At 44.1% G+C, this 25,697-nt stretch overlaps 1 protein-coding gene across 1 annotated transcript in view; it reads right to left on the bottom strand.

Moving 5' to 3' along the window:
* Window positions 1-1,858: 1,858 nt before the first annotated feature.
* LOC144771798 (uncharacterized) overlaps window positions 1,859-25,697 on the bottom strand; it is a 63,064-nt gene continuing 39,225 nt past the window's right edge. Inside the window, exons 4-7 of the mRNA XM_078656079.1 lie at window positions 20,509-20,631; window positions 4,885-5,047; window positions 3,579-3,677; window positions 1,859-2,049 (exon numbers count right to left, since the gene is read on the bottom strand). Of these exons, the coding sequence (XP_078512205.1) occupies window positions 1,916-2,049; window positions 3,579-3,677; window positions 4,885-5,047; window positions 20,509-20,631 (519 nt within the window). The 3' untranslated portion in view covers window positions 1,859-1,915. The remainder of the gene's footprint in view (window positions 2,050-3,578; window positions 3,678-4,884; window positions 5,048-20,508; window positions 20,632-25,697) is intronic.

Below are 25,697 nucleotides of genomic sequence, written 5' to 3'. Positions count from 1 at the left end.
AAGGAGGGAGGCAGGGCGGGAGAGGGAGGGCAGGAGGGAGAGGGAGGGCAGGAGGGAGAGGGAGGGCAGGAGGGAGAGAGAGGGAAGGAGGGAGAGGGAGGGCAGGAGGGAGATGGAGGGCAGGAGGGAGATGGAGGGCAGGAGGGAGAGGGCAGGAGGGAGAGGGAGGGCAGGAGGGAGAGAGAGGGCAGGAGGGAGATGGAGGGCAGGAGGGAGATGGAGGGCAGGAGGGAGATGGAGGGCAGGAGGGAGAGGGAGGGCAGGAGGGAGAGAGAGAGGGAGGGCAGGAGGGAGAGAGAGGGCAGGAGGGAGAGGGAGGGAGAGGGAAGGAGAGAGAGGGCAGGAGGGAGAGAGAGGGCAGGAGGGAGAGAGAGGGAGAGAGGGCAGGAGGGAGGGAGGGCGGGAGAGGGAGGGCAGGAGGGAGAGGAAGGGCAGGAGGGAGATGGAGGGCAGGAGGGAGAGGGCAGGAGGGAGAGGGAGGGCAGGAGGGAGAGGGAGGGCAGGAGGGAGATGGAGGGCAGGAGGGAGATGGAGGGCAGGAGGGTGAGGGAGGGCAGGAGGGAGAGAGAGATGGAGGGCAGGAGGGAGAGAGAGGGCAGGAGGGAGAGGGAGGGAGAGGGAAGGAGAGAGAGGGCAGGAGGGAGAGAGAGGGCAGGAGGAGAGAGAGGGAGAGAGAGGGCAGGAGGGAGGGAGGGCGGGAGAGGGAGGGCAGGAGGGAGAGGAAGGGCAGGAGGGAGAGGGAGGGAGAGAGAGGGCAGGAGGGAGAGAGAGGGCAAGAGGGAGAGGGAGGGCAGGAGGGAGAGGGAGGGCAGGAGGGAGAGGAAGGGAGAGATAGGGCAGGAGGGAGGGCAGGAGGGAGAGAGAGGGCAGGATGGAGGGCAGGAGGGAGAGAGAGAGCAGGAGGGCGGGAGAGGGAGGGCAGGAGGGAGAGGGAGGGCAGGAGGGAGAGGGAGGGAGAGGGAGGGCAGGAGGGAGAGAGAGGGCAGGTGGGAGAGAGAGGGCAGGAGGGACAGGGAGGGCAGGAGGGAGAGGGAGGGCAGGAGGGAGATAGAGGGCAGGAGGGAGGGCAGGAGGGAGAGGGAGGGCAGGAGGGAGAGGGAGGACAGGAGGGAGAGAGAGAGATGGAGAGGGAGGGCAGGAAGGAGAGAGAGATGTTTGTATGCTGGGTCTGGTGGCTCAGTGGATGAAGGCATCTGCTGCAGGGACCTGTGTGCAACCTCATGGTCACAAGTTTTCTTTTTGTTTTAGCCCCGCCCCCTCCCCCTCTGACCCCGCCCCCACCGGTGCGGCCCTCGGCCACAAACCACACTGTAAATTTGGCCCCCGAGAGAAAGTTTGTGAGTACCCATGCAATAGACAAAACTGATTCTCTAAAATAGAAATGTTATCCATGAATTTGTTTCGCTCTTGTCTTATTTGGATGAGGGTTCCCCACCCACTCTCTCTATTTTCTCCCTCTCCCCAGCTCTTAAAAAAAATATATTTCCCCTGGCTCCTATTCATGGACAGGTTGTGGTAGACATAGAAAATACACTACTGCAGCTGCGATTTTATTAAATTGCCCTAGAATCTAATTCTGTCACTTTCTTTTTCAAAAATACTTATTACACTTACTGTTCCCTAATACTTAAGTATTATAGCATGGTTTAGCTTTGATTTTGTTTTATATACCTGACCTGATAGGAATTTGATACTTGGTCGGGTACAATAAAGATTTTTACACATTTTATTCATCTACATAAATAGAGATCACAAGTCTGGGTCAAGAGAATGAATTTCATATTTTTTTGTATTTCATCAAATGAAGTATATATGCAAAGGCAGAGAAAGGGGCAGTCAATGTGTTTGCATCAGTTATCTCACAAAACGTAACAGCTCTAAACCTTCATCCACTGCACTCTCTTCTTTCCCCACTTTACCAACTCACCTCCTGGAGACTGGGGATGGTTTCAAGAAGAAATACCTTACAGGTTGAGTAGGCTTCAAAGAAAAGTGTGACTAGAGGAGTGTCTACACTGGAAGCAAACTGGCCTGATAACATCTCAATGACTGCACAAAAATAAAAAAATTACAGTTAAGTTCAAAGGCTTAAGTGTTGCATTAATCTACACATGTACCACCTCGTCTGGTAGTGCATAGGACATACTGAGCAAAAACAGTGCAATGCGTCTGCTGATAGGAAATGATTTATAGCAGGTATTAGACTCAATTCACATAGGTATTCTATGACTCTCATAGATACAGTAATGGTATCCATTTCGATCATGCATCCTATTGCACTTTTGAAGCATTCTAGACAATATATGGTAATAATTCCACATTACTGCAACTCATTGTATTGAACTAAAATGAAGGAAAGGCAGAATATGTGTCACCAGAGTACTTTTTACATTCAATTAGCAACAAAGCAATTTAGTTTGTACAGTTTTGTTGTTTATGAAATAAGAGTGGAGAAATCAGATTTTGGACAAGTTATTACTGTATGACGATATTTGCCCTCCTGTCAAAATAAAAAAAAGTATGTAAAAATATAAAAGATGATGCATCCGAGCATTCCTTATCAGTAATTTTGTGAATCATTTTATGTTGTTAACAAAGAAGTGCTGGTTCAGATATCACCAGAGTAAAAAGTGGTGTAATGATTTTGCACTCTTCTGCTAATCAGGCAGGAAGACACTACACTGGTTTTAATCTCAGATCTAAATAAACACTGATTCATTCAATTTCCTATATTAAGCATAGCAAAACGTGTGAAATCACATTGCCCCTTTTTCTGTCCTAATATTGAAAATGTTTAGTTGGGAGCAAATCTTGCTTCCTGCATTCTTTATTTTTCAAGAGGCAAAAATGGTAGAAATATATTCACTCCATGATTTGCACCAGTCTAAATCTTTACTTAACACGGTGACTAGTTTGCAATTGTGCGAGCTCTAGGTTGCAACAAGATGTCTGTGCCATTGAAGTGAACAATTACCTCTGGGAAATGATGTACAATTTCTACAGGTTTTAATGCTCCACTTCCTAGGGAGGTAAGTTCACAACATAAGGCCTGATTCAGGCTGTGGCAGATGGGTATCCCATCGCAAACGTGATGGGATAGCCCGTCCCTCTTATTACACATACAATAGGATACAACTTGTCCACCGAACTCTAAATCAAGCCCTTCGTTTTTTATTACCGAAAAGAATAGGGTTTTTCCCAGAGGTGCACTATACAGACTAGAGATGTGTTCCAGTCATTACATGGCAAACTTGACACAGCAGCTCAGCATGCCAGTCCAATTGGCAAATGTACTAGAAAGTAGTGGAGTTACACATTATGCAGACCATTGTTGCAGGTGAGTTCTGATTTGTGCCACAAATGAAAGTTTAATGCAGATAAGTAATCAGTTGTTGAAAACAATGGGATGAATAGGGACTGTTATTCTCTGCACCAATCAGACATAAGAAATTGCATCTCTTTGCATGAAGGGTGCTCTCAGGAAATGTTACAAAAGTGAACTTAATAAAGGTGTCCTGTCCCAACACTCTCCCAACCATCAAACCAAACCCGACCGCTCCACCAGCGCAGGTGCACACCAAGGCTAAACCAATATTTCTGGTTGATTGTAGAAGCAGTCTTCATTACAGGAAAGAGCGTTCTGAGAATCAGATCTAGATATGGTTCCATTTCCGGTCCTGTAAGAGAAAATAGGATAAACAATATTGATTAAACTAAACACTAATACCAACTTAAGATGATGAGTGTGCTGCAAAGGTGGTGTTGGTCATGAAACATATTGTAAAAAAAATCTTGATGATTGGCTTTGTATATTTTCCACCCAGCAGAACATAAAACGTAATGCAATAAGCGGAAAAGAACGTTTCACATTGTCTTTTCCCAGGATTCACTCGCACCTTTTTATGACGGTGATGAAGGAGTTCGGCATTATAGTAGAGTTGCTGCATTTACAGAAATTCTAAATCCTTGTACAAATAAAGGCTTAATAGTTAAGTAGCTGGTTGGTGTAGAGCTGTTTCAGTTTTTAACAGTTTTTCCTCAAGAGACATAATGAAACAAAACCTGTAAGGGACATCTGGTACTGGTATGTGGTGCTAAAATGTGAATCTAAAATGTGAAATTACTAAATTTCAACAAATCTAAAACAATATGTATCATTTGAACATAATAACCAAAATAGCAGCAATACATTTGCATCTTTCAAAAGTGGCTGTCAGTGGACCTGTATTTAAGATGCAACCATTCACTTCTAAGGCCTCTTGCTGGAGTTCCATATTTTGAAGCCTTCTGATGGCATAAGCACGGAGATACTTGTTTCTTTAATTAGCACTGTACAGAAAGTAATCGTTTTAGAGCTTATTTGAATTACCATTATGACATGGGGTTGCAACACATAGTGGTGCTGTTGTATTTCCTTCCAATTAATTGTCACTTCCTTAAAAAAATTAATTGTTTTAACTATGCGGGCTGAAATGGCAAAGGCATGGGCATGGGACTCTATTCTGAATGCCACAATCAGTTTGAAATATATGTAGAAAATAACTTAAATATACCCTGTGGCTTCTTTCCACTTTCAATTTGCATTGTATATGCAATGCTAGTGATTGATCCATTCTCAATCATCACTGTAAAATGCATAAATTCACAATACTGTTATGGGTTTTGTACAAAATGTAGAAATACTTTAAACAAGCAATGGAGTAAGGGAACTGAAAGAACATGTTGCCACATGCTTCAGAGCCCACTCTGTGTATTTGAGTGTTGTGATGACATGAGCCATAGACAGATAAAACTATTTGCATACAGACCTAAAATGAATGTAGAATCCGGTAGACTGCCACAGAGCACAGTGTTTGACAACAACATAGCATTTTTTCAAATTACCGTATTGAATTGTCATTTGATGAATGGCCCAAAAAACAATCTCCTCTGGAATAGAAGGCACCGTAAACAGATTTACAATCTTAGAAGATATTGACTGTGGTATCCACTTGGTAAGAGAAATTTGACATATTAAAGCCATCCTTTCAACTTCAGGCGAATTCTCCTAGATATGCAGAAATAGGAAATATTGGTAATTTGAAACATTTGTGACGAACAAGAGGAGAAAAACAAATCCAAAACAAGTATTAAGTACCATGGATCAGGTATAGAGGGAATATTGTGAAACAGGAGATGCTTGAACAAATCAATAACGGCTTGATTATGAGTTTGGCGGATGGGATACGCCGTCACAAACGTGACGGATATCCCGTCCGCCATATTACATGTTCCAACTATAGGATATAATGGAATTGTAATACGGAGGTCGGGATATCCCTCACGTTTGTTATGGAGTAAACCTGTCCTCCAAACTCCTAATCAGGCCCTAAGACTCAATTATCAATAAGATAGAAGCGGAGCAAATAACAACAATGTAATCACTCCTTGAAATAGACCAAGTAGAACCAGCAGTTGCCAAAACAGATTGAAAATAAGGCTGTAGCCTTAGATTTCTTGACCCCCAGCAGCAAGAAAGTTTACAGGATAAAAATGGGTCATAATAATATTATAAATATATTGGTACCCCCAATGAATGAATAAATAAGTCCATCAAAATATCAGAAATTCTTGTCTTTTCTTAATTTCACATCAAAAAGGCTTTTCTTTTTTTTATAAATGAATGTCTTTCTGCACTGCAGAGGTATCCAAAAGTGACTGATACCATTTAGGATGTGCACCAAATGTATTGCTTGGTACAGGCTGAGAGGTGCGAGCTATTCGACCTAGTCGCTTTCTGTATTGGCATGGGGCATATATCATCAGAAATAATTAATTCTATTTGGCTATTCTCTAGACCTGGATTACCTTAGTGTTTTATACTTATAAAATATCTATACTAGGGTTATGAGTTTGTGAAATATTTAACTTATTTTCAACACAATACTGGCCTTAGAGACTGCAATATCTTTTTGAGCAAAAGGTAAACTGGCTTTAAAAACACTGAATGATTATATTTACAAATATTTTACCTATTTTAAGTCTAACACAAATGTATTTTAAACACTCTAATTAGGATGGACTGTCTTAGATAAAAATACATGGAAATACATGATAAAGCACAATGTCAATAAATCAACAGTACTGTAATGGTATAATACATGAACTACATACTAATAACAATGTGGTGTGTTACGAAATAGGTCTACAGTTGTTTCATCTCCTTGTATATCTTGATAAAAACATGACCTTGCTAGTGAAGTCCTGAAGTCTCAGAGGCCAGAGAGGGTGCAACAGTGAAAGATATGTGGCACTTCCAAGCTGCTGTTCTGTTTTGTACTGCCAGCATATCGGAACACATTTGGAGGTGGGTATATTACTTAACCTCATTTTCAAAGGGATGACTGGGTTTCTGAGACTCTCCGTAGCCCCTCCCAAAGTGTGCCTCGGTAGGGGTGCTACCTTTGCACCGCTTCCCTTAGAGTTAGACATCTTCTGCGATCCAGTTTGCCTTTGCCAGTGCTTAGTAATTTGACAGAAACACCTGGACAAAAGTGTTCCCTCATTTGTATGGGCCCTAGCCTCCTAGCAAATGGTGTAATACATCTTGCCACAGTGTGGGAGGTGAAATGGGTGCAAGTACAATGCTTGTTACAAAAGGCCCAGCACATGCCTTGGCAGAATCTGCTGCAAAACAAACACCACCTACCTCCTGTGGTTTTTGCCAATCTAGTCCATGATTTTAAATGAGTGCAGCCCTGAACTCTCATCCCCTTTCTTACTCTCTCTTCTCTCAGTTTCTCACACACATAAACAACTACACACACAAACCAGTACAGACATGCACACACATTTCTGTGTGCAAATCTGGTACTAAAATAGGCAATTCATTCTACAAAATACAAATCAAGATCTATGAGAGAGCTTTACCTTTGAATCTATTAGTTTGTTATATACAAATTGACTCTATTTTGTGTTCTCAGCCCTTGCCTACCTGTGGAATGTAAAGAAGAATCCGATTCCCGGTGTTACAATATTGCTACCTTTGTTAAGATATTTCAGAAGTTCTTTAGGAGTGAAAATATGGAATTTGGGGCCTGATTTTGTATTTGACAGGCAAAGCAGTGTCCTCCAGGGTGTCAGAGGACATTGCGTCCCCCAATGGTATTTGAGTTGTTATGTTTCAAGCTGACCTCTTGCCCAGCGATCATCTCTTTACTTTGAAAGGAACCACTGTCACAGCGGTTTCCATCAACGTACAAAAGGTTTGGTGGATGGCCATCCTCGGTTTGACAGCCGTTCACCAACTATTTAACTTTTCATTCAGAAACCCATGAAGCGGCAGTTTCTGAAAAACTAAATATTCATGACTTCCACACTCTGGGAGTTTTCTCCCAAGGTGTGGAGATCATTATTGTTTTTTCCTGTCCCTCACAGGCAAGTTTTTTTGCAGTGATTGGCAAAAGAAAATGATTCTAGGCTTTGGTCGACTGAGCCATCAAAAAATCCACTGATTGAAAAGTTGTAGTCTGCCCACCTGTAAATAAGGCAGGTGGACAAAAGCTTGGAGGGCAGGGTACTCCGTCATATTTGCAACGGTATAACCTGTACGCCAACCTCCAAATCAGGGGCCTAATGTTTGTTATAGTCTTATTAAAGGCTCTGCAAAATATATAAAGAGGTGAAACAATCATAGACCTGCATTGAAATCCACCGGTTTCTCTCCTAGATATATATTGAGCATCATATTGTTACAAAGAAATATTTACTTTGATGAATGCTCATTTACTTTTTAATTGATTTATGTATTTACAGCTTTCTTTTGTCGCTAGTTGTGAAATAAACCTCTCTTTCTTTTACTGTCAATGTAGAAAAAATAGAGTGGATAACATTTGAGATGTTATGACTTTTTCCGTTTGACCAGATTAATGTTTTTCTAATGTATAAGGTGTGTTAGATGTATTCATAATTCAAAACCTCTGAACACAATATGCAAAAAATGTATTTAATAGTTACAAAAATCACAACCAAGTATACCATTATTTTGCAATAGAATCAGAGATAAAGCAGAACAGTTTTATTGTTGCATTTGTTATGGGTATCGGTGTGGGATGTTGTGTTTATGTTTGAGATAAGCTGTATAGAGTAAAGTTTGTGAGACTTATGATTTAGCGGGTATTGAGAGTGACAGTGGTGGTGCAGGAGTTGTTGGTCAGTATGTAGGTATAAATTATAGGATGTCTGGTCTGGGGGTTAGAATTTACCATGAGGCAGTTGATTTATTTGAGGGTAACATAGGGAGGGCTCTGCGCTCAACCAGGAGTAACCTTGACTTCTGGGCCTCCCTGCCTTTGTCGGTTGCGGGGCGTGTGGCATTTTTAAAAATGATAACCCTCCCCCGTTTACTCTATTACTTTGTTACCCTGCCGATTTGGATACCTGGAAAGTGCTTTGCCCAATTCAACTCCATGGTTTCGAGCTTCCTGTGGGGAACGGGACGAAGAAGAGTGTCTCTGCCGACCATGATGCGCCCGCGTCAGGAGGGAGGCTTTGCAATGCCGGATTTGAGGCTTACTACAATGCAGCCTAGTTCCAATGGCTTACACAACGGCTGGCAGAGAAGCTGGGAATGGAGACAAACCAGAGAAGAAGGGACCTAGAGCTTCGTCACTTGAGTCGGATTTTGCTACCGTTCCCTATGCGGGAACGTGAGGTATCCAGGGATCTATGGGTCCTGAGGCAATATTGGTATAGGGCTATACGACGCAATAAAGGGAGCCCGGCATATGCCCCTGAGATCCCGGTGTGGTTCTGCGAGGAGCTCCCCCATGGAGGAGATTGACAGCGGCTACATGACTGGGAGGAATCGGGGATCTCCTCCATTGGAGATCTGTATGAAGATGGTGCACTTTTACCATTTCAAGACCTCATGCAGAGGCACGAACTTCCTGCTCAGGACTTTCTCTTGCACGCGGGATTAACAGCTGCTGTGCGCAAGCACTGGAAAAAAGGGTTAGAGAAACCACGGGTCTTCCTTCCCTGCCAGTATGTGGTCACCTCTGTAGGTAGGATCAAGGCGGTGACGTGCTTGTATCGGAGGTTGACGCAGGGCTTGAGGACACCTCTGGAGGGACTGCATATTAAGTGGGAAACTGACCTGGGAACGCCTATAGAGGAGAAACCTTGGGAATTGTTAATGGAACGGGCCTGGAAATGTTCCCGAAACGCGAGATTCCAACGTATTCAATTTTATGTGTTTCATCGGGCGTATCTTACGCCTCACAAAATTAATGAGTTTTTTGGCTCCCACGCTACCTGCCCACGATGCAGTCTGGAGGGTGCGGTATGCATACACATGTTCTGGGATTGTCCGCTGCTTCGGGGATTCTGGGGAGAGGTACTGGCCAAACTGACGGAGGTGATGGAGAGGGACCTGCAGAATACTCCAGTGGTGTGCCTGTTGCACTGGTTTCCCCACACTTCCCACAACAAAACCACCAGTAAGTTCCTAGACCTGGGGTTAGTTCTAGCCAAGCGTGAAATCACTAGCCATTGGAAGGCGGCCACGGCCCCTAGCGTTGCGCGCTGGCTAAGTGACTTTACTAAGTGGGCGGATTGCGAGGGGACGCTCCACCTCCAATTAGCTCGGAGGGCTGACAACAACAAATTCTGGGAGTCGGCGAGAGCCTGGGTGGCGTTGGTGGATTTGCTCAAGAATCCGACGATGGATGATGACTGACCTCGCCGGCTATGGGTGCCCTCTTTATTTTATGAGACTGCAACCACAGGTAGGGAGTTGAGAGAATGGGAGGAGCGAGCGTGGAAGTGGGAGTGTCCCTCCAGCGGAGATGTGGGCTACTGACATAGGACTAGGGTGGAGTAATCAGAACACATTATGAGCATTACATGCGCGGCTAGGGAAAGCGACATGTCTGAGGGGAGGTAGGTGGTAGGGTTCGGGGGGGTAGAGGGCAGGGAGTTTGAGTTGAAGGGGGGGATTTTGTTTGTTTTTATCCGTGCTGAAACATAGAGGCTGACAGTGCCTGAATAGGCTAAGAGCAACACAATTTAGCCCTGTAGAACTGAGTCTCGGGTTCACTGGGATATAACTCTTGCTATTAGAAAGGCCTCACTCTATACGTGGAACAAATTGATGGACTAACACAGACTTGGCAGGGCGAGGCAAAATCTGGATGGGGATACAATTATTGGTCAAGTGTTGCGAGACTAAGGTAATGAAGTTGCATGTATCGGTGAATTGTTTGTGCATTGCATGAAAACCTAATAAAATATGTTTTAAAAAAAAATAAAAAACTTATAGAATGTCTGGTGCAGGTGTTAATGTAGGGCTCCGAAGGAGGTGGAATGTAGTTACAGAAGTAAGCGAGACTTAAAGAGTAGGAAATGGCGTGTTTCCTATTGGTGGATTAAAAGCAATGGCCTCCAACTAATCAATCACATGTTACTAGTAGCGCGCAGACTGCCATTGAGTAGCTCACATATGATAATTGCCTGTCAACAAGCTTGAGAATATACAGGTGCCCACCTGATAACACAGCTATTTAAAACACAGCTCCCGTTCCTATGATTTACTCAAACGCTGACAGTGCTTGAGGATGCAGACTACCCTTTTCTGAAAATAATTTCTTCTTTTTCTACTTCTTTCTAGCCTCATTTTACATGTCTTTCTGTTTTCCTTGCTTTTATGTCTCTCTTTCATTTCTCAATGTATTTTATTCTCTCTTTGTTGCTGTCCTCTTTCTTTATTTTTCCCTCTTTCCCGCTTCCCCCTATTTGTTTACACTATCTCTTTCCTTCCCTCCTTTTTTGTGCATTCTTTTTCAGTTCTCTTTCTTTTTTTCTTATTGGCTTAATATTCTTCTTGATATTTTTCTTTCTTTTTTCTCATTTCAACCTCTATTTTCAATTTTTCCTCCATTTTCCAGTTTTTTGTATCTTTCTTACTATTTCTTTCTTCTCTTTTTCAATCTTGTGTCTCTCAGTAATTCTTTCCTTTCTTCTTTAATTTTTTCTTTTTTCTCCAATTTCTGTTTTTCTCTTTTCTTCGTTTATTATTCTTTCTTCTACTCTTACTTAATTTTCCTCCTTCTCTCCTTCTTTTCTTTTGTCCTATCTCCATCTTTCTCAATGCTTTTCTTTCTTTGGTTGTTTCCTTCTCTCCCTTCTTTTTTTCAGTCTTATCTGTTTTCTCTGCCTTCATCTTCCCTCCCCTGTTATTCTTTTTCTGTATTTCTCCTTTTGGTGTTATTACTTATTGTTCTGTTTCTTTCTTTTTCTCCTTTCTTCATCCACAAGGATCTTTTCTTAATTCCACCTCTGACCTGATCTTCTCCCTTCTTTTTTCTTCTACTTTTTTCTCTTCTTTTTTTTCTTTCTTTCCTTCCATTGTTTTCTCGCTGTCTTTTTCTTTCTCTCACCTTCTTCCTTTATTCTTTCTCTGTTGTGCTCTTCATTCTTTTGCGTACTTCTTTTTTACCATGCCTTCTTTCTTCCTGTATTTACATTCATTCCTTTCCTAGTTTGTTTCTTCGTCTTTCATGTCTTCTTAATTGCCTTCTTCCTTCAATTCCTGCATTTGACTCTTTTCTCTGGGTATTTTGTCCTCGTTGTTTTTTTCCTTTATTTTGTTATTTCTTTTCCTATATTTCTCTTTCTTTCTTTCTTTCTTTCTTTCTTTCTTTCTTTCTTTCTTTCTTTCTTTCTTTCTTTCTTTCTTTCTTTCTTTCTTTCATTCTTTCTTCCTTTCTTTCTTTCTTCCTTTCTTTCTGTTTTTCTTTCCTGATTTCTTTCTTTAGTTTGTCATTCTTTCTTTTTGTTTTATTTATCTTCCTCTCTTATACTCATCTCTCTTTCTCTCTATTTAGGTGTTTCAAGAGCAAAGGGACAACACTGATCCTCGGGGACCCCAATTGTAAACCTTTGCGTTACAGCTCCTGTTCTATTAATACTTTATGCTCCCTGTATCTGGAATGAAGAACTTAAGGGTACTCTAGGGGCAGTGTTTAAGTTATTTGGTCTTTGTGTGCATTTATAAAATTCCTATATTAGACAGTAGCTCAGGGAAGGTTTGAGACTCCTGATTTAAAGAGTGTAATTGAACTCTAGGAAAGAAGTATATGCTAGCTTGTTGTAACTGATGTCTTTTGTGATGCAGGAGTGTAGAACAGCAAACATTGGGATGTAGGTTTCATGTACGATGTAGGTAGTGAAAGTGTGGTATGGAAGTGCAGTGTAGATGCAGGTTATAGTTTAGCTGGTGGTGTCAGATTTCCCTACAAAAGTATGAGAGTGTCATGCTTACCCTAATGTGCATTGCATAATGATGTTCAGTACACTCATTTTCTACAGGCAGACCATTTAAGGCACACTATTTCTTTCTTCCTCAGGACACACCCTAATATCAATATAATAATTCATCACTATCAACTCTAAAGTACTACTACACCAAACTAAAGGACCTGGAATGATAAAAAACATAACATTCAAACACTAGATAACACAAAATTAACTGTTGTATTTTGAGTGCTAACAGCAGAGAAACTCCTTACTAAAACTTTTAAAAGGGAATAATTGAATATTACACCCACAATAGTATCAGAGATGGTAGTTAAAAAGATCAGCACATTGCCTTTTACTCCTTCCTAAAGAATTCTTTATGGAAATACATGAGAACCGGTGTGTACATAACAAAACTGTTTGGAACATGCCATATTTTATAGTTAATTACTTTTTTATCTGTGCAATGGTTTTAATTAACTATGCACTTTACAAATAAAACAGACTTACTTAAACGTACTTAGTTAATAAGGCCATTGTAAAAATAATGTGTATGGATACAGTGTTACGTTAAGTGTTTGCAGTTTAATTGAAATAGAAATACTATCGCTGAATTTCAAACTCTGTGAAATCAAATATAACTTCTTGCTGCAGACACAGCTGAACTAGCACCTTATCTATCATATAGGTCCATCTGACATAATGTTATGACACAGTTGCAGCTGGTGTCAATGCAGTGCTGCACATAGAGTTTTTCTGCTCTGCCTTCAATGAACAGCCCCAAGTGCAAGGTCAACATGTGGCCATACATACTGGATTTTCATACGGTACATCAGCCTGTCTGAGCGCTACTGATTTTCCTGCTAACAGCCCTTATTTTATTACATCTGTCATCCTTTGTCAAATTCTATTGAAGGTGTTGTACCTGAATAGCATGGTCAGAATATTGACTAACATAATACTCTGTACTAAACATTGTTCATAAACATTATTGCCACATTTAGGACATGATATTTATGTCAAACGATCGACTATTTTTAAAATTTTATTAGAATTCAATGGCAGCAAAATAAATAATACATAACTGAACACATACATCAAGACTTCCATCATTGCCCATTTTAAGCCCCAATCCTAACCAAAGCCCTCGACATCAAGTTAACATGAGGTACAAACTATATGATACATAATAGACTAAATTACCCCGTAATATACTCCCTCACGGATGTACGTTGTTACAATGTGTGGTATTACCACGCGTACCGTTACAACGCGTATTTTACAACGCAAGTAGTTACCACGACTTGCGCTGTAGGGGTGCGGACTTAGGAATAGTTTAATTTACTATTCCAACACCAGCCTATGTACAGTAGGGAAGGTGTTGGAATAGTAAATCTACTATTCCTTGTCCTTTAGCGCCCTCCAGCGCAAGTCGTGGTTACGACTTGCGTTCTAAAATACGCGTTGTAACGGTACTGCGGGGTAACATCTGCGTCGTAAAGGATGTTCCCCCTCCCTCACCACCCCCCAAATCATTAACCCTAATCTCCTTTTTCTATATCCTTTAACAGGATATAAACTGTATTCTATGTGGTTCTCATTGGGAAACTTGGCCCACCACATCTCAAAGGGCGGAGCCTCTTGCTGTAGCTAAAGTGATGCAATTGCCAACTGAGCAACCACCGTGGCCATAAAAATAGGATAACGGTGTTCATTTAGTAGCTGCCCCTGGCGGAAATCTTCCCCAATACCAAGCAACATCATAGACTGAGAAATTTTAACACAGTCCCCGGTTATTTCTGACAAAAACCTCTCTATAGATTCTATCAGAGTGTCCAATACCGCACATGCAAAAAACACGTGCACCATGTCTGCACTATCCTTTCCACAGCGGCAACACTTCCCACCATGCTGACCCCCCACTTCATCATTTTAAGAGGGGTATGATACAAATTGAATAACATTTTATAATGATGACTTTTAAGGCTGGCTGCAGGAAAGATCCTCCCTGTCAAATCAATAGATTTTTCCAATGAGATTTCAGGGTTCCCCAACCATGTTCTCCATCTCATATTAGATGCAACACTTCCCACCATGCTGACCCCCCCACTTCATCATTTTAAGAGGGGTATGATACAAATTGAATAACATTTTATAATGATGACTTTTAAGGCTGGCTGCAGGAAAGATCCTCCCTGTCAAATCAATAGATTTTTCCAATGAGATTTCAGGGTTCCCCAACCATGTTCTCCATCTCATATTATATTTTTCTAGATCATCCGTTCTGCCCTCTAACAGTGTTATATAAATTAGCTTGATGTTTCCCAGCTGTCTAATAGATTCTACAATTTTAAACTTCATAATGCAAATAGGGTGTTTTCCCAGAAAGTCCCTTACTTGTAAGTATTTAAAAAATTGAGTTATGGGTAGATGGAATTTATCCGCCAACTCCGCAAATAAGTGTAATCTCCCATCATCATGATATAAGTCGCCAAATCAGGTAATCCTCTTCCTTCTCAAGCCTAAGGCCACCTGGTTGCAGAAGATCCGGGGCAGCACTCCTGTGGCATTAGTGGGGGTATACATGGAAAGTACTGGAATCTCGAAGCTTTTCCCTACAGTCTTCCAGACTTTAAACACAGCATTTAATACCTTGAAGTGCGTTCTTTTAAAATAACTGCTGTCCACTCTTTTGAATAGGCAATGCTTGACCTTTGACCCTAGAATCATCTGATAAATTGAGGGGGCTTTGGCCAGATTACTAATCTCTTCTCCAGTACGTAAAATACATGCATTAACCAAAATACAGGAATAGTAATACAAAGCAAAGTCAGGGATAGACCATCCTCCTCTTTCTCAAGAAGGAGTCATATATCGAGCAGCCCTACGAGGTTTCCAAAAGGCCCACATAAACTTACTACAGAGAGATTGTAAATATGTAAATATTGAATTTGCTTATAGGATACCTCCTGGGGCACAGCCCTAAAAAAATACATAACTCGCGGTAAGACATTCATTTTCAGAACGTTAGCTCTGCCACTAATGACAGATGGAGATTCTCCTACCTTTCAAGTGAGCATTTTACTCCCCAAATAATATCGCCCCAATTAACCTCAACAATCTCTTTAACAGAGGTACGGATCTTAATACCCAGATAGATAGCTTCCTTAACACACCTTGCATCCCCATCCATTGCTTGACTTGTACATAAAATTTGGGTTTTAGCAGTATTAAGTTTATACCCAGAAAGTGCCCCGAAAGTCTACGCCAGGGATTCTATTTCAGGTATAGCGAGACAGGGATTACAAGTAACAATCGCTATATCATTGGCATAAACCATTACAGAATACTGTTCTTGTTGTACTTTACAAGGCAAAATCTTTCTACTTTGTTCTAGCATAAGAATAAAAGGGTTAATATACAGCGCAGATAAAAGTGGTGAACAAGGACAGCCTTGTCGTGTGCCTCTAGAAATCGCGATGGTCTCTGAGTGATATCCCATTGAGCAAATTTTCACTGAGGGGAGATGATAAAGGGCGTTTAAAGCACGTATATAGCCCTGCCCGAAACCCATGTGTTGCAGTCCCCATGAGAGGAAATGTCACAAAACCCGGTCGAGCGCCTTTTCAGCATTGAGTAAAATCAGGCCAAGTTCTCGAGATTCTACCTGTACGATATCTTGGAGAGTAATTACTCTACGCACATGGTCTATGGTCCCTCTCCCAGGTATAAAGCTGTGTTGTTTTAACAATACTATTGATGGTATAATTTTTGCCTACCGTGTGGCCAAGATTTTTGCATAGATTTTACCGTCGGCATTAAGAAGAGAGATTGGATGATAAGACCCCGGTAATTCAGATGGTTTCCACTTTTTCTTCAACACACAAATATTGGCCTCGGACCAGGTTCGTGGAATCTCCCCTTTTTGTGAAGTTTGATAAACTTTAAGCATATCATTTTTTATCTCCTGAAAAAAGATCTTAAATACTTCCAAGGAGGGTCTGTCTGGTCCTGCAGCTTTCCCTACTGCAAGAGAATTTATGGCCTGCTCTAATTCCCCCATCCTAATAGGTTCAACATCCGTTTGAGCCAATTGGCCCCATAAAGTGGCTGGAAGTCCCATATCTGTCGGAGAAAGGCCCCCAGTATCGTTCTCTGTATATAATTCTGTATAAAAATCATGAAACACTATAAGAATTTCCTAGGGATCAGACACAATAACCCCATCCGTTCTTTATTCGTCCTCTTATATTTGCAATTTCTAGGCTAAACATCGGCCCGTGGCCTCGCCATACTCATGACACTCTTTTCTATATGTTTGATACTTTATGGCGCTCTCCTTGCTCGATTCTAGATTAATTTTGGCCTTACATCTCGCTAGATTATTCTGAAGTGGTGTGGTGTTATATCCTGCAGCTAACCCGTTAACTAATTCCTCTTCGACAATCTTAAGCTCATCATAAAAAACCTGCAATGCCTGTTTCACTAATTTACATTTTAAATACCCAAGGCTCTGTGTTTCCCCTCTAAATCCAGCTTTGGATGTATCCCATGCAGTCCCTCAGGACGCGGAGTGTCTATTAATTTGCAAAAATTCCTTTATCCACACCTTCATGTGTTCAATAAATGTTTCATCCATCAAATGCTTCCTGTCAAATGTAAACGTTCTCGGGGTCACACCGAGCAAGTGCCAGGATTTCAACTACTACAAGTGCATGGTCCAAGGTCACCCTTGGGTATACACAGATTTAGTAATTGAAATAGAGCCTTGATGACCCGGGGTTTCCTACCTTTATAGTTTCGCCTCCAATTTTGAAAAGCTTCAGAGGTCATATTTATATTAACCCCTTCTGCGCTGATGACGAGCTGGGCTCGTCATGGCGTAGCCTCGTCGCACGCTGATGACGAGCCCAGCTCGTCACGTAACATGCGCTTTTAAAAATCTCAGCGTCGCATGCGGTTAAGATCCCCACACAAGAATAACAGAATGGGCCATGTAGCAAGCTCCCCATTCAAATATTCCAATATTGGGGCTTCATCAAGGTTAGAGCCTTATATTGTACAGAGGGTAAATATAACCCCCCCTGTCCTACATTCCACAATGGCCCAAAATCAGCCCAATGTGGATACACCACATCGGGCTGAATCACCCGAAGCTCTCTGGAGACCCTCTGCCTTTTATTATAATTATTTAACCCGCACACATTCAGTGTGCATATTCAAAGGCCTAAATTTGCCATAAATTCAAGGTTGCCATACCTACAGGCCTATAAGCAAACCTTTTAACCCTCTGTACTTTTCTTTGCTGCTATGAATCTTCCTTTTTCTTTTACTTTTACCCCCACCCTCCTCCTTACCCTCTCCACCATCCTCACCCCCAACACCACCCCAACAGCACACTCCAGAGCCCCACTACCTCGAGGCTTTAGGACTGTTAGTCCTAGTGGTGACATGCTCCCTACACCCAAAAGTCCCTCCCACACCCGTGAAGTCCCCCAACAATTGAACCTAACAAAAAAACCATTAACCTACAGATCAATAGGCCACAGACAGTATGCATACTCATTCTCTTCCCCCATGACATAACCTGTTGCAACAGCTGGGGGGTATACAACTTCATAAACAAGAGTTATGCAAATAATTAAGAATAAGAGCACAAAAGGAAGCTGCAATTTGATAATGATTCTATAAGCCTAATCCCTCCTTATCCTTCTTTGAGGGTTTGCAGAAACTCTTTCGTCAAAATTTCAGAGGTGAAAAACCTAGTATTCCCTTTATGGATGATTTTAAGTTTGGCGGGTTGTAGTAAGAAAGCTTGGGCCCCCTTAGTTTGAAATGGTAGAATAAGCTGAGGTAATTGCCAGCGTTTCTCTACCGTCTGATGGCCGTAATCTGGCCTAACAAAAAATTCAACCCCCTTGCCAACTCTTTTCCTATTGAGACAGGCAAGATCGGAAACTGCTTCTCGTGCCAAAAAGTTGTTAAATTAAATCAGTATGGCCCTTGGTTTAGCCACTTCTGCCGACTGACCTGGCCGGGCCCTGACAGAAAAGGGAAAACGGTGAGCCCTCTGAATCCTCTGTCTGCCAGTCCCATTGAGTTCATTCTGGAAACGTCTCAGTAAACAATTCAATAATACATTTACGAGGGTGCTGTCCTTCAACCCCCTCAGGAATTTGAAAGACTCGCAGATTGTTCCGCCGAGCTCTGTTCTCCAAATCAATAAGTTTCCATAGCATCGTCTTTTGTGAAGCTAGTTTATCCTCCAAATACGAAATACAGGCTTCTGCCTCGGTAATTCTTGCAGTAAACTCTGAGCAAGTCTTGGTGATACGCCGTACTGAATTTTGTAATTTACAACAGACATTCTGTGTCCTTTGGCTTTCTAATCGCGTTTCCTCCCTGTAGTAATCACTGTTCGATATATAAGACTCAAGGATACATCTTCTGATGGCTCTAGTGTTCTACGCAGCACAGAGGGGTCAGATTTATCCGGGGTTCTAACCATTGACTTTTGCACCGGTAAAGAGGAATTGGCAAAGTAGCAAGACTCCTCTGTCAAAGCCCTTTTCTTCCGCATTGTCTGGGGGCTCCCCTCTGATGAATCCCTTTCCGTATCCTCAGGGGGTGTAGTACTATGCTCACTCACTTCATCTCAATGTTGAGCCATATGCGTTTTCCCATTTCTCATCATCTCCTCACTGGATATATCCGAATGTTCTGATAATGACAAGAACTTATCCACAAGATCCACCAACTCCGCCTCCTTCGTTAGTGAATCTAGACTGTGTGACTCTGTCCCATTAAGAGCCCCAGCCAAGCCAACCGAGCCATTTTTGCTTCTAACCACAATGTTATTATCATTACAAAGCTTCTGTGGCACAACTGGTTCAGTATCTTGGCAACCCAGTTCCAGGGGTTCACCCCACTGTTGTTCACTCCTGCAGGATTGCGCCCATCCTTTTTACCAGCGCCGTTAGCCAGATCCATATTGCTGCCAGATATTAAATTGTCCACGGCAACAGCGTCATACAGAGAAATCTGCTGAGCACCTGAACTCTCCTTCATGATGACCGGGGGAACCAACAACAGCTTCAACACCCAATGTTCCTAGGAGCTTGTCTGTTTGGGGATTCGGAACACCCTGGATCCCTGTTTTCCCACTCTTCCCACCTTTACCTTGTGAGAACATTTGCGGGATAGTGCATTTTGCGGGACTGACCATGCCCATAGACTTACCACGGGCACATCTCTGGCCTTTATTTGTTTTACCATTGAGAATAGAGGCCTTCTTACGGCTCAGCGGCTCCGCCGTTTTTCCTACCGTTCCGGAGACAGTTCCAACGGCTGCCACTGTAGCAGCAGCGGTAGCACCATCAGCCAGGGCCTGGGCTTTCCCTCTAGCTCCTTTAGGCGGCATTATCGGTGTTCTGCAATATCCTGTTCTCGACTCTCCAGTAGTTTTGCCTGCAACAGTTGCTGCTGCTCGGCTCAGCGTCTACGCCCGGCCCCTTGCGGCTACAATGTATCCAAGTCGGATTTTGCTGAGATAACCTGAACATGCCAATAGTACCAGGACTGAGCTTCGCACACCTTGGTAAGTGCTCAGACCCACTTTCACCCTCATGTCCTCTCGCTATCCACAGCACATCATCTTCACGGGTGTAGGAGGACAGGGCTACCATCTCACATGACTGAGCTGGCGGCCGCCATCTTGCCTCTGTCAAATGATATTCTATATGTAATATTCTGATATATAGTTCTGTTGATTTCTACATTCCCACCCACTGTAAAACTAAGACAGTGTTCTCGTTATAAGAGCTGCTATATTTCTTGTAACTCCCATGATATCCCCAATCCAACAAAATCCCTTCTATTTCCTTTGGGTAACTGATTAGACTTTTTCAAGTCAGTAATATCTTGTTTTTTTTGTGCCCCATTGCGTCTCCCATGCACTACTTCTGCCAGGCTCTCTACTCACATCCATTGTGGCGACAAGTTAATCATCCTGTGCAACATTTTTCAGATACTTTGAGAGAGCCATCTGCCCTGTTAACCATTCAATCGCATCACTGCTAGTTTCCATAGCGGCTGCAGACCATGATGGAACTATCTGGAATACAAAAGTTCTGGCTGAATGATCAGAAGTAATTCTGCTTTGCCCTGAAGGTTCTGAGGTTTTCCAAGACTGAATGAACGATCACCATCTGTCGTTGAGAACCTGTTGCTTACCGAGTCCGTCAAGATGCTATCCAGAGTGTCAGCAGTCACCAACATGTTGCTCATTGTCACCTCCCTTTGAGTGATGGTAGTATACATACAATGTACAATGGTTAGTTCCTGCTGGAGTGTTAACTGGAAGAAAAATAAATTTCATACATGTGATTAACAGAGTCAATCAGGAACTTATTCACAAACAAACTGCAAAATGCTTATCTCAAAACCTTTGTCTGAAGACCTCTGCCTCCACCTCTCTTATCTTTACTACAAGATCTTTGCCCTACACATACAACTATAATTTTGTACTACCCGTGGGAGGGATGGGAGTGAGTGGCTGGAAAACAGGTAATAGTTATTACTAAATGGGAGAGCTTTAGGTAAAGGTAGATTGGGTATATATATATTCATTAAAAACTAAAGGTTATAGGGAGGTTACAGTTAGGTTCAGATTTTCCACACTCAAAACCATAGAAACCATAGAAATTCAGCAGTTATAGCTAGAGTTATCTCAAGTAACTATAACTTGTGCCTAAGGTAATTATAACTCAACCCCGCCATGAACTGTTATCTCATCAACAATTTGACAGCAAATGTTGCACTGATATTATCAATAATATCAGAGAAGATGTCACAAGTGAAGTAAAATGTGAGGTGCATGGTGACCTTGCGAGTTATAGTTGCCTTAGGGCACAAGGTATAGTTACACCCCATTAGTAACAGTGCCGGGCCATTGGGAATGGGGTCCCTAGGGCTTGAATCAGCCCGGGGAGGGGGTCTGCGTGCCCCCTCACCCTTCTTACCTTTATCTGTACCCCAGAAGATGGAGTCCGAGGCTGAAAACGGTAAGGGGCCTATGTGCTGCCCTCTCAATATTTTATAAAGCTGGGCCCCGGGAAATGGGGACATCAGGGTTGGCTCATCCTTGGGAAGTGGGCCACGTACTCCCCTGACCTATATGCATATACAAAAATTGATGTGCCCTTGTTAGACCTGTCTGCATCTGGGGATACTCTTACCAACATTATTTATTTTTGTCCCCCTTAGCCTCCCAGAGTTTCTGTTTTTATTTTTTATACATGTCCACCAGGATTTTTCAGTGCTGTCAGGGGGCTAGGTGTTCCTTGGTTATGACGCCATTTTTCCCTCATAACCTGTGAGGCCTAGTTATGCCCCTTGAAAATCTAGGGACACCCAGAAACCTAAAATGGTGTCCACCAACTGCCATAACGGACACTACTGGAGAACAGGCCTATAGGCTAACATGAGGAACTTTCTAGAAGCATCCAGTGACTTCTGCAGGTCTCAGGCCACCCTATAAAAGGCCAGTGACCAGCAGCCATTTTGGAGGAGTAGTAGTAGTAGTCAGGAGTGACCAGTGAGGAGAGAGGCGACTTGTGGAGGAGGATTGCGCACCAGAGGTGACCAGATCGACCTGTGGGCCGGCTGTCGCGTGTTGGGAAGTGCCCCCTTTCAGGCTGACCGAACCCCACTGACACACCAGCCATAAAGTGTGACCAGAGACTTTGTATTCAGTTTGAAGAACCGGGTCGTGTTGGGAGAAGACCCTCGTTATTGCAGCCAAGCGGAATCAGCTGTGGTGCATACCTGCTCAAAGCGCCGTCAGCCAAGCCTGTCCCACATGCGGTTGCAGGGACCAGTTATCCGTGAGAGGATTGAAAGAAACGTCGCTGGAAGTGAGGCGGAGCCCAGCTGATCGCCTGCGAGGCGTGTGTGGAGAGCCCAGCTGATCGCCTGTGAAGCGGAGAAGGACGCCGTCGCGTCAGAAGAGGTGCGCCGAGCCGGAACTAGTAAGAAGCACCCAGCGCGTCGGAGGAGGCCGGCGCAAGGCGGAGTCAGGAAGGGCCGGCCGCGTCACCAGAGGGGCGCCGCGGCGGAGTCCCAGTCAGCGGGAACATCGAAGGAGGCAGAATCGCCGCATCGGACGCCTCGGTGGAGCGCCTCGGACTGGGGTAGGCTTCCCTGTCTCCTCACGCCCACGTCGACTGCTGGAAGACACCACCGACACCGCGTGAAGCAGGCAACGCCAGCTAGCTCGCCTTCAACCCAAAAGTAAGCCGGGAAGTGAGGGAGCGGGAGGCGGCTGTGCCGGCACTCGGTAACGCCGGTGACTGGAAAACAAACGTGGTTACGAAGCGCTGAGGCCTTCCAAATAGACCTTGGGGGAACTTGACTCCTGGCCGCTGATTCCAGACACGAACCGCTAGGTTTAAGTACTTGTGCCAGTGGTTTAGGGACTAGGCCAGAGAAATACATTAAAGTTTGGAACTCCCTGTCAGGATCTCTACAAGCCATTAAACCCCTGGAGTTAGATTCACTATCAGAGCGGTGTAGCCACTAAGTAAACAAAAGGGGAAGCCGTATTAACACCTCTTGTCTCCTGTTTAGCTTTTTAGTGGGCTGTGACCTCTGAGAACAGCGCTGTTGGGGGTAAGAGATTGACGTGCTGGAACGGATCTCTGAGAACAGAAGGGTAATGAAATGTACATGCCAGGTCTGTAATGTAAATGTGTAACCTGTATAGTGAATATTCCTTGCTGTGATATCTGCTGGAAGAAGTAATTTTGTGGGAGTGATAATCATTTATTACAAGGGAACTGTACCTATGAATTAGTCTTCCTAGAGTGTGAAATATACTAAGGTTGGTGTAACATATGTGCGATGTTGCTAAGCTAATTGTAAACCTATTTTGCATAAGAAACAGAGTCATATTATTTTTATAAAAGGTACTGGTATTTTTCCAAAATTGGTGTTGAGTCTTTTATTTTAGTGGTCAATCACTGAGTTACTGTGAGTGGGTCTTGTAAGCACTTAACCAACGCCTTGAGTTTAGCTGTGTCCACTACTGTGCCAGGCTACCCTATGTAGTCTAGGATCCCCTAGGTCTAACATAATTGGTGTTTCAGCGGTGGGATTGCGGATTTGTGCTTACACTCACTTAGTAGTAACGCAGTGCTTACCACGGGACTACACCTGGAGTTTTCTCCCTGCGGCCTTCCTAATCTGAATTTTGTTTTTTCTAAATTTACTCCTGGTGGTGGGTGGAGGTGACCCTCAGAGTTTCCTATCCTTGTAACTTACTTCGGGGTGGCTGTCCACACTCTTCACTGTCAAGATGGAATTCGAAATGTCAGAGCTGGAGACCTATACTGTGGCACAGCTCAAGGATTTCTGTCAGGAAAGGGGAGTGTTCGTTAGGCGAGGGGCCAAAAGAGAAGAGCTCCGTACTAGTCTGCGAGCCTGGGTGGAAGCGCACACGGAGGGAACGGTAGAGGAGGAGGAATCGGACAGAGGTACTGTCATTGATAGGACTGCGGAATGTCCCCCGGGGGTGGGTGAGATGTCAATCAGCCCCAAGGCAACCTCAAGGGAGGGCAGCAGTGTGTCATCGAGAGGGTTGTCAGAAACCGAGTTAGCTGACAGGAGAGAGGAAAGACTGTTAAGATGGGAAATAGCAAAGATGGAGTTGGAAGAAAGGAGGGAGGGGAGGAGGTTGGAACACGAGTTCAAGCTACGAGAGCTCGAATTCCAGGCCCCTAACATCACTCCAAATGGTGGCAGCGAAACCAAGGTGAACACCAGAGAACCCAGACCCTATTTACCCAAAGATGTCATGGCAACCTATGTACCAGGTGATGATATTGCAAAATGGCTAGCCGCCTATGAGGTCTCATTGAGGGCCCATGGGATCTTGGAGGCCCACTGGGGGGGTGGGTTATACAAATACATGCCACCTGCTGGCAGGGATACCTTATTGGCCCTGGAGCAGAGTGAGCAAACCTACTACCCTGCCATGAAGGTGGCGCTGATAAGGAAGTTTGGGCTAACCCCTGAGAAGTATAGGCAGAAGTTCCGGGGAAGCCACAAACTGGGCACGCAGAACTGGGTGGACTTTTTGGACTATGCCCGAAAGGCCTTAGAGGGTTGGGTGAAAGGCAGCGAGGTAGGGGACTATGAAGGTTTACATGACCTCATACTCAAGGAACACCTACTCGAGAAATGTCTTCCCGAGCTACGACAGCATCTGGTGGACAGCAAGCTGACCAGCCCCAGGAAGCTTGCTGAGGAGGCGGACATCTGGGTTAGTACCCGGGTGTCATCTAGGGGGACTGGAGGGGATTCCCAGAAGTCTGGACAGGGCACCCCCCAGAAGAAAGAGGGCGGGGATAATAGGAGGGAGTTCTCAAAAGGTCCACAAAATACTTCACAAGGAAGGGGCAGAGGATTCATCCCTAAGAGTAACCCCCCTCGCAACCCTAATCCTGGCCCAAGCCAGCAGCCAAGGGTTGTTCATTGTTTTGAGTGTGGTGGTGTGGGACACTATAAAGGAGATGTGAGATGCCCAAAAAGACCACCCCCTCCCACTGGAGGAAAAACCCCGGGAATAACTAGTGTAGTGCTCGGGGAGGAGATGCCTTTGGGTAACGGAGGGGAGCGGGCGGGTGTCACTTTAGTGTCCCTGGGAGATAAGGAGATGGTTCCAAAGACCCAACTGCCCTCTAATACTACTAAGTATGAGCAGTGGGTCACCATCAACGGCCGTAGAGGGGAGGCTCTGAGAGACACAGGAGCCAGTATGACTATGGTAAGGAGTCAGCTGGTGTCTCCAGAGCAGGTCATCCCAGATGTACTCCATCCCGCCGTGATGGCTGACGGCAGATTGGGCCACTACCCTGTGGCCGAGGTTCCCTTTGAGTGGGGAGGGGTTGCAGGTCCACTTCGAGTTGCCGTAAGCCCTGCCGTGCCTGTTGACTGCCTGTTAGGGAATGATATGGAGCACAATGCTTGGAGGAGGGTGGAGTACCAGACTCACTCTGAGTTGCTGGGACCCCCTGACTGGACTTGTGTCAGCACAAGGTCCGCGACTGCCCGAAGGGGGAGTTCACTTATGCTGGAGCCTGGAACAATGGCCCAGCCGGCTGCCAGAGAGGAGAAGGACAGGAGGCCGGAGGACCCTGCCTCGACATCTTCACCTCGTGAGACAGACGGGCCACCTGCGGAGGTGGATCTGGAGTCCACAGGGGAGAATGTTGCTTCCCTGGAGAACCTACCCATCCCTACTGAATGGCATGTGGAGGGAGGTCCTTCCCGGGAAGAGTTCTGCAAAGCTCAGAAGGAGTGTCCTACTCTCGAGGGGCTGCGGCAACAGGCCAAAGCCCAGGCAGCAGGGAACATTGTAGGGA

Source organism: Lissotriton helveticus, chromosome 8 (assembly GCF_964261635.1).
Source record: "Lissotriton helveticus chromosome 8, aLisHel1.1, whole genome shotgun sequence".
Lineage (NCBI taxonomy): Eukaryota > Metazoa > Chordata > Amphibia > Caudata > Salamandridae > Lissotriton > Lissotriton helveticus.
Note: the sequence above shows the minus strand (reverse complement) of the source record. Positions and strands in the feature narration are given on the sequence as shown.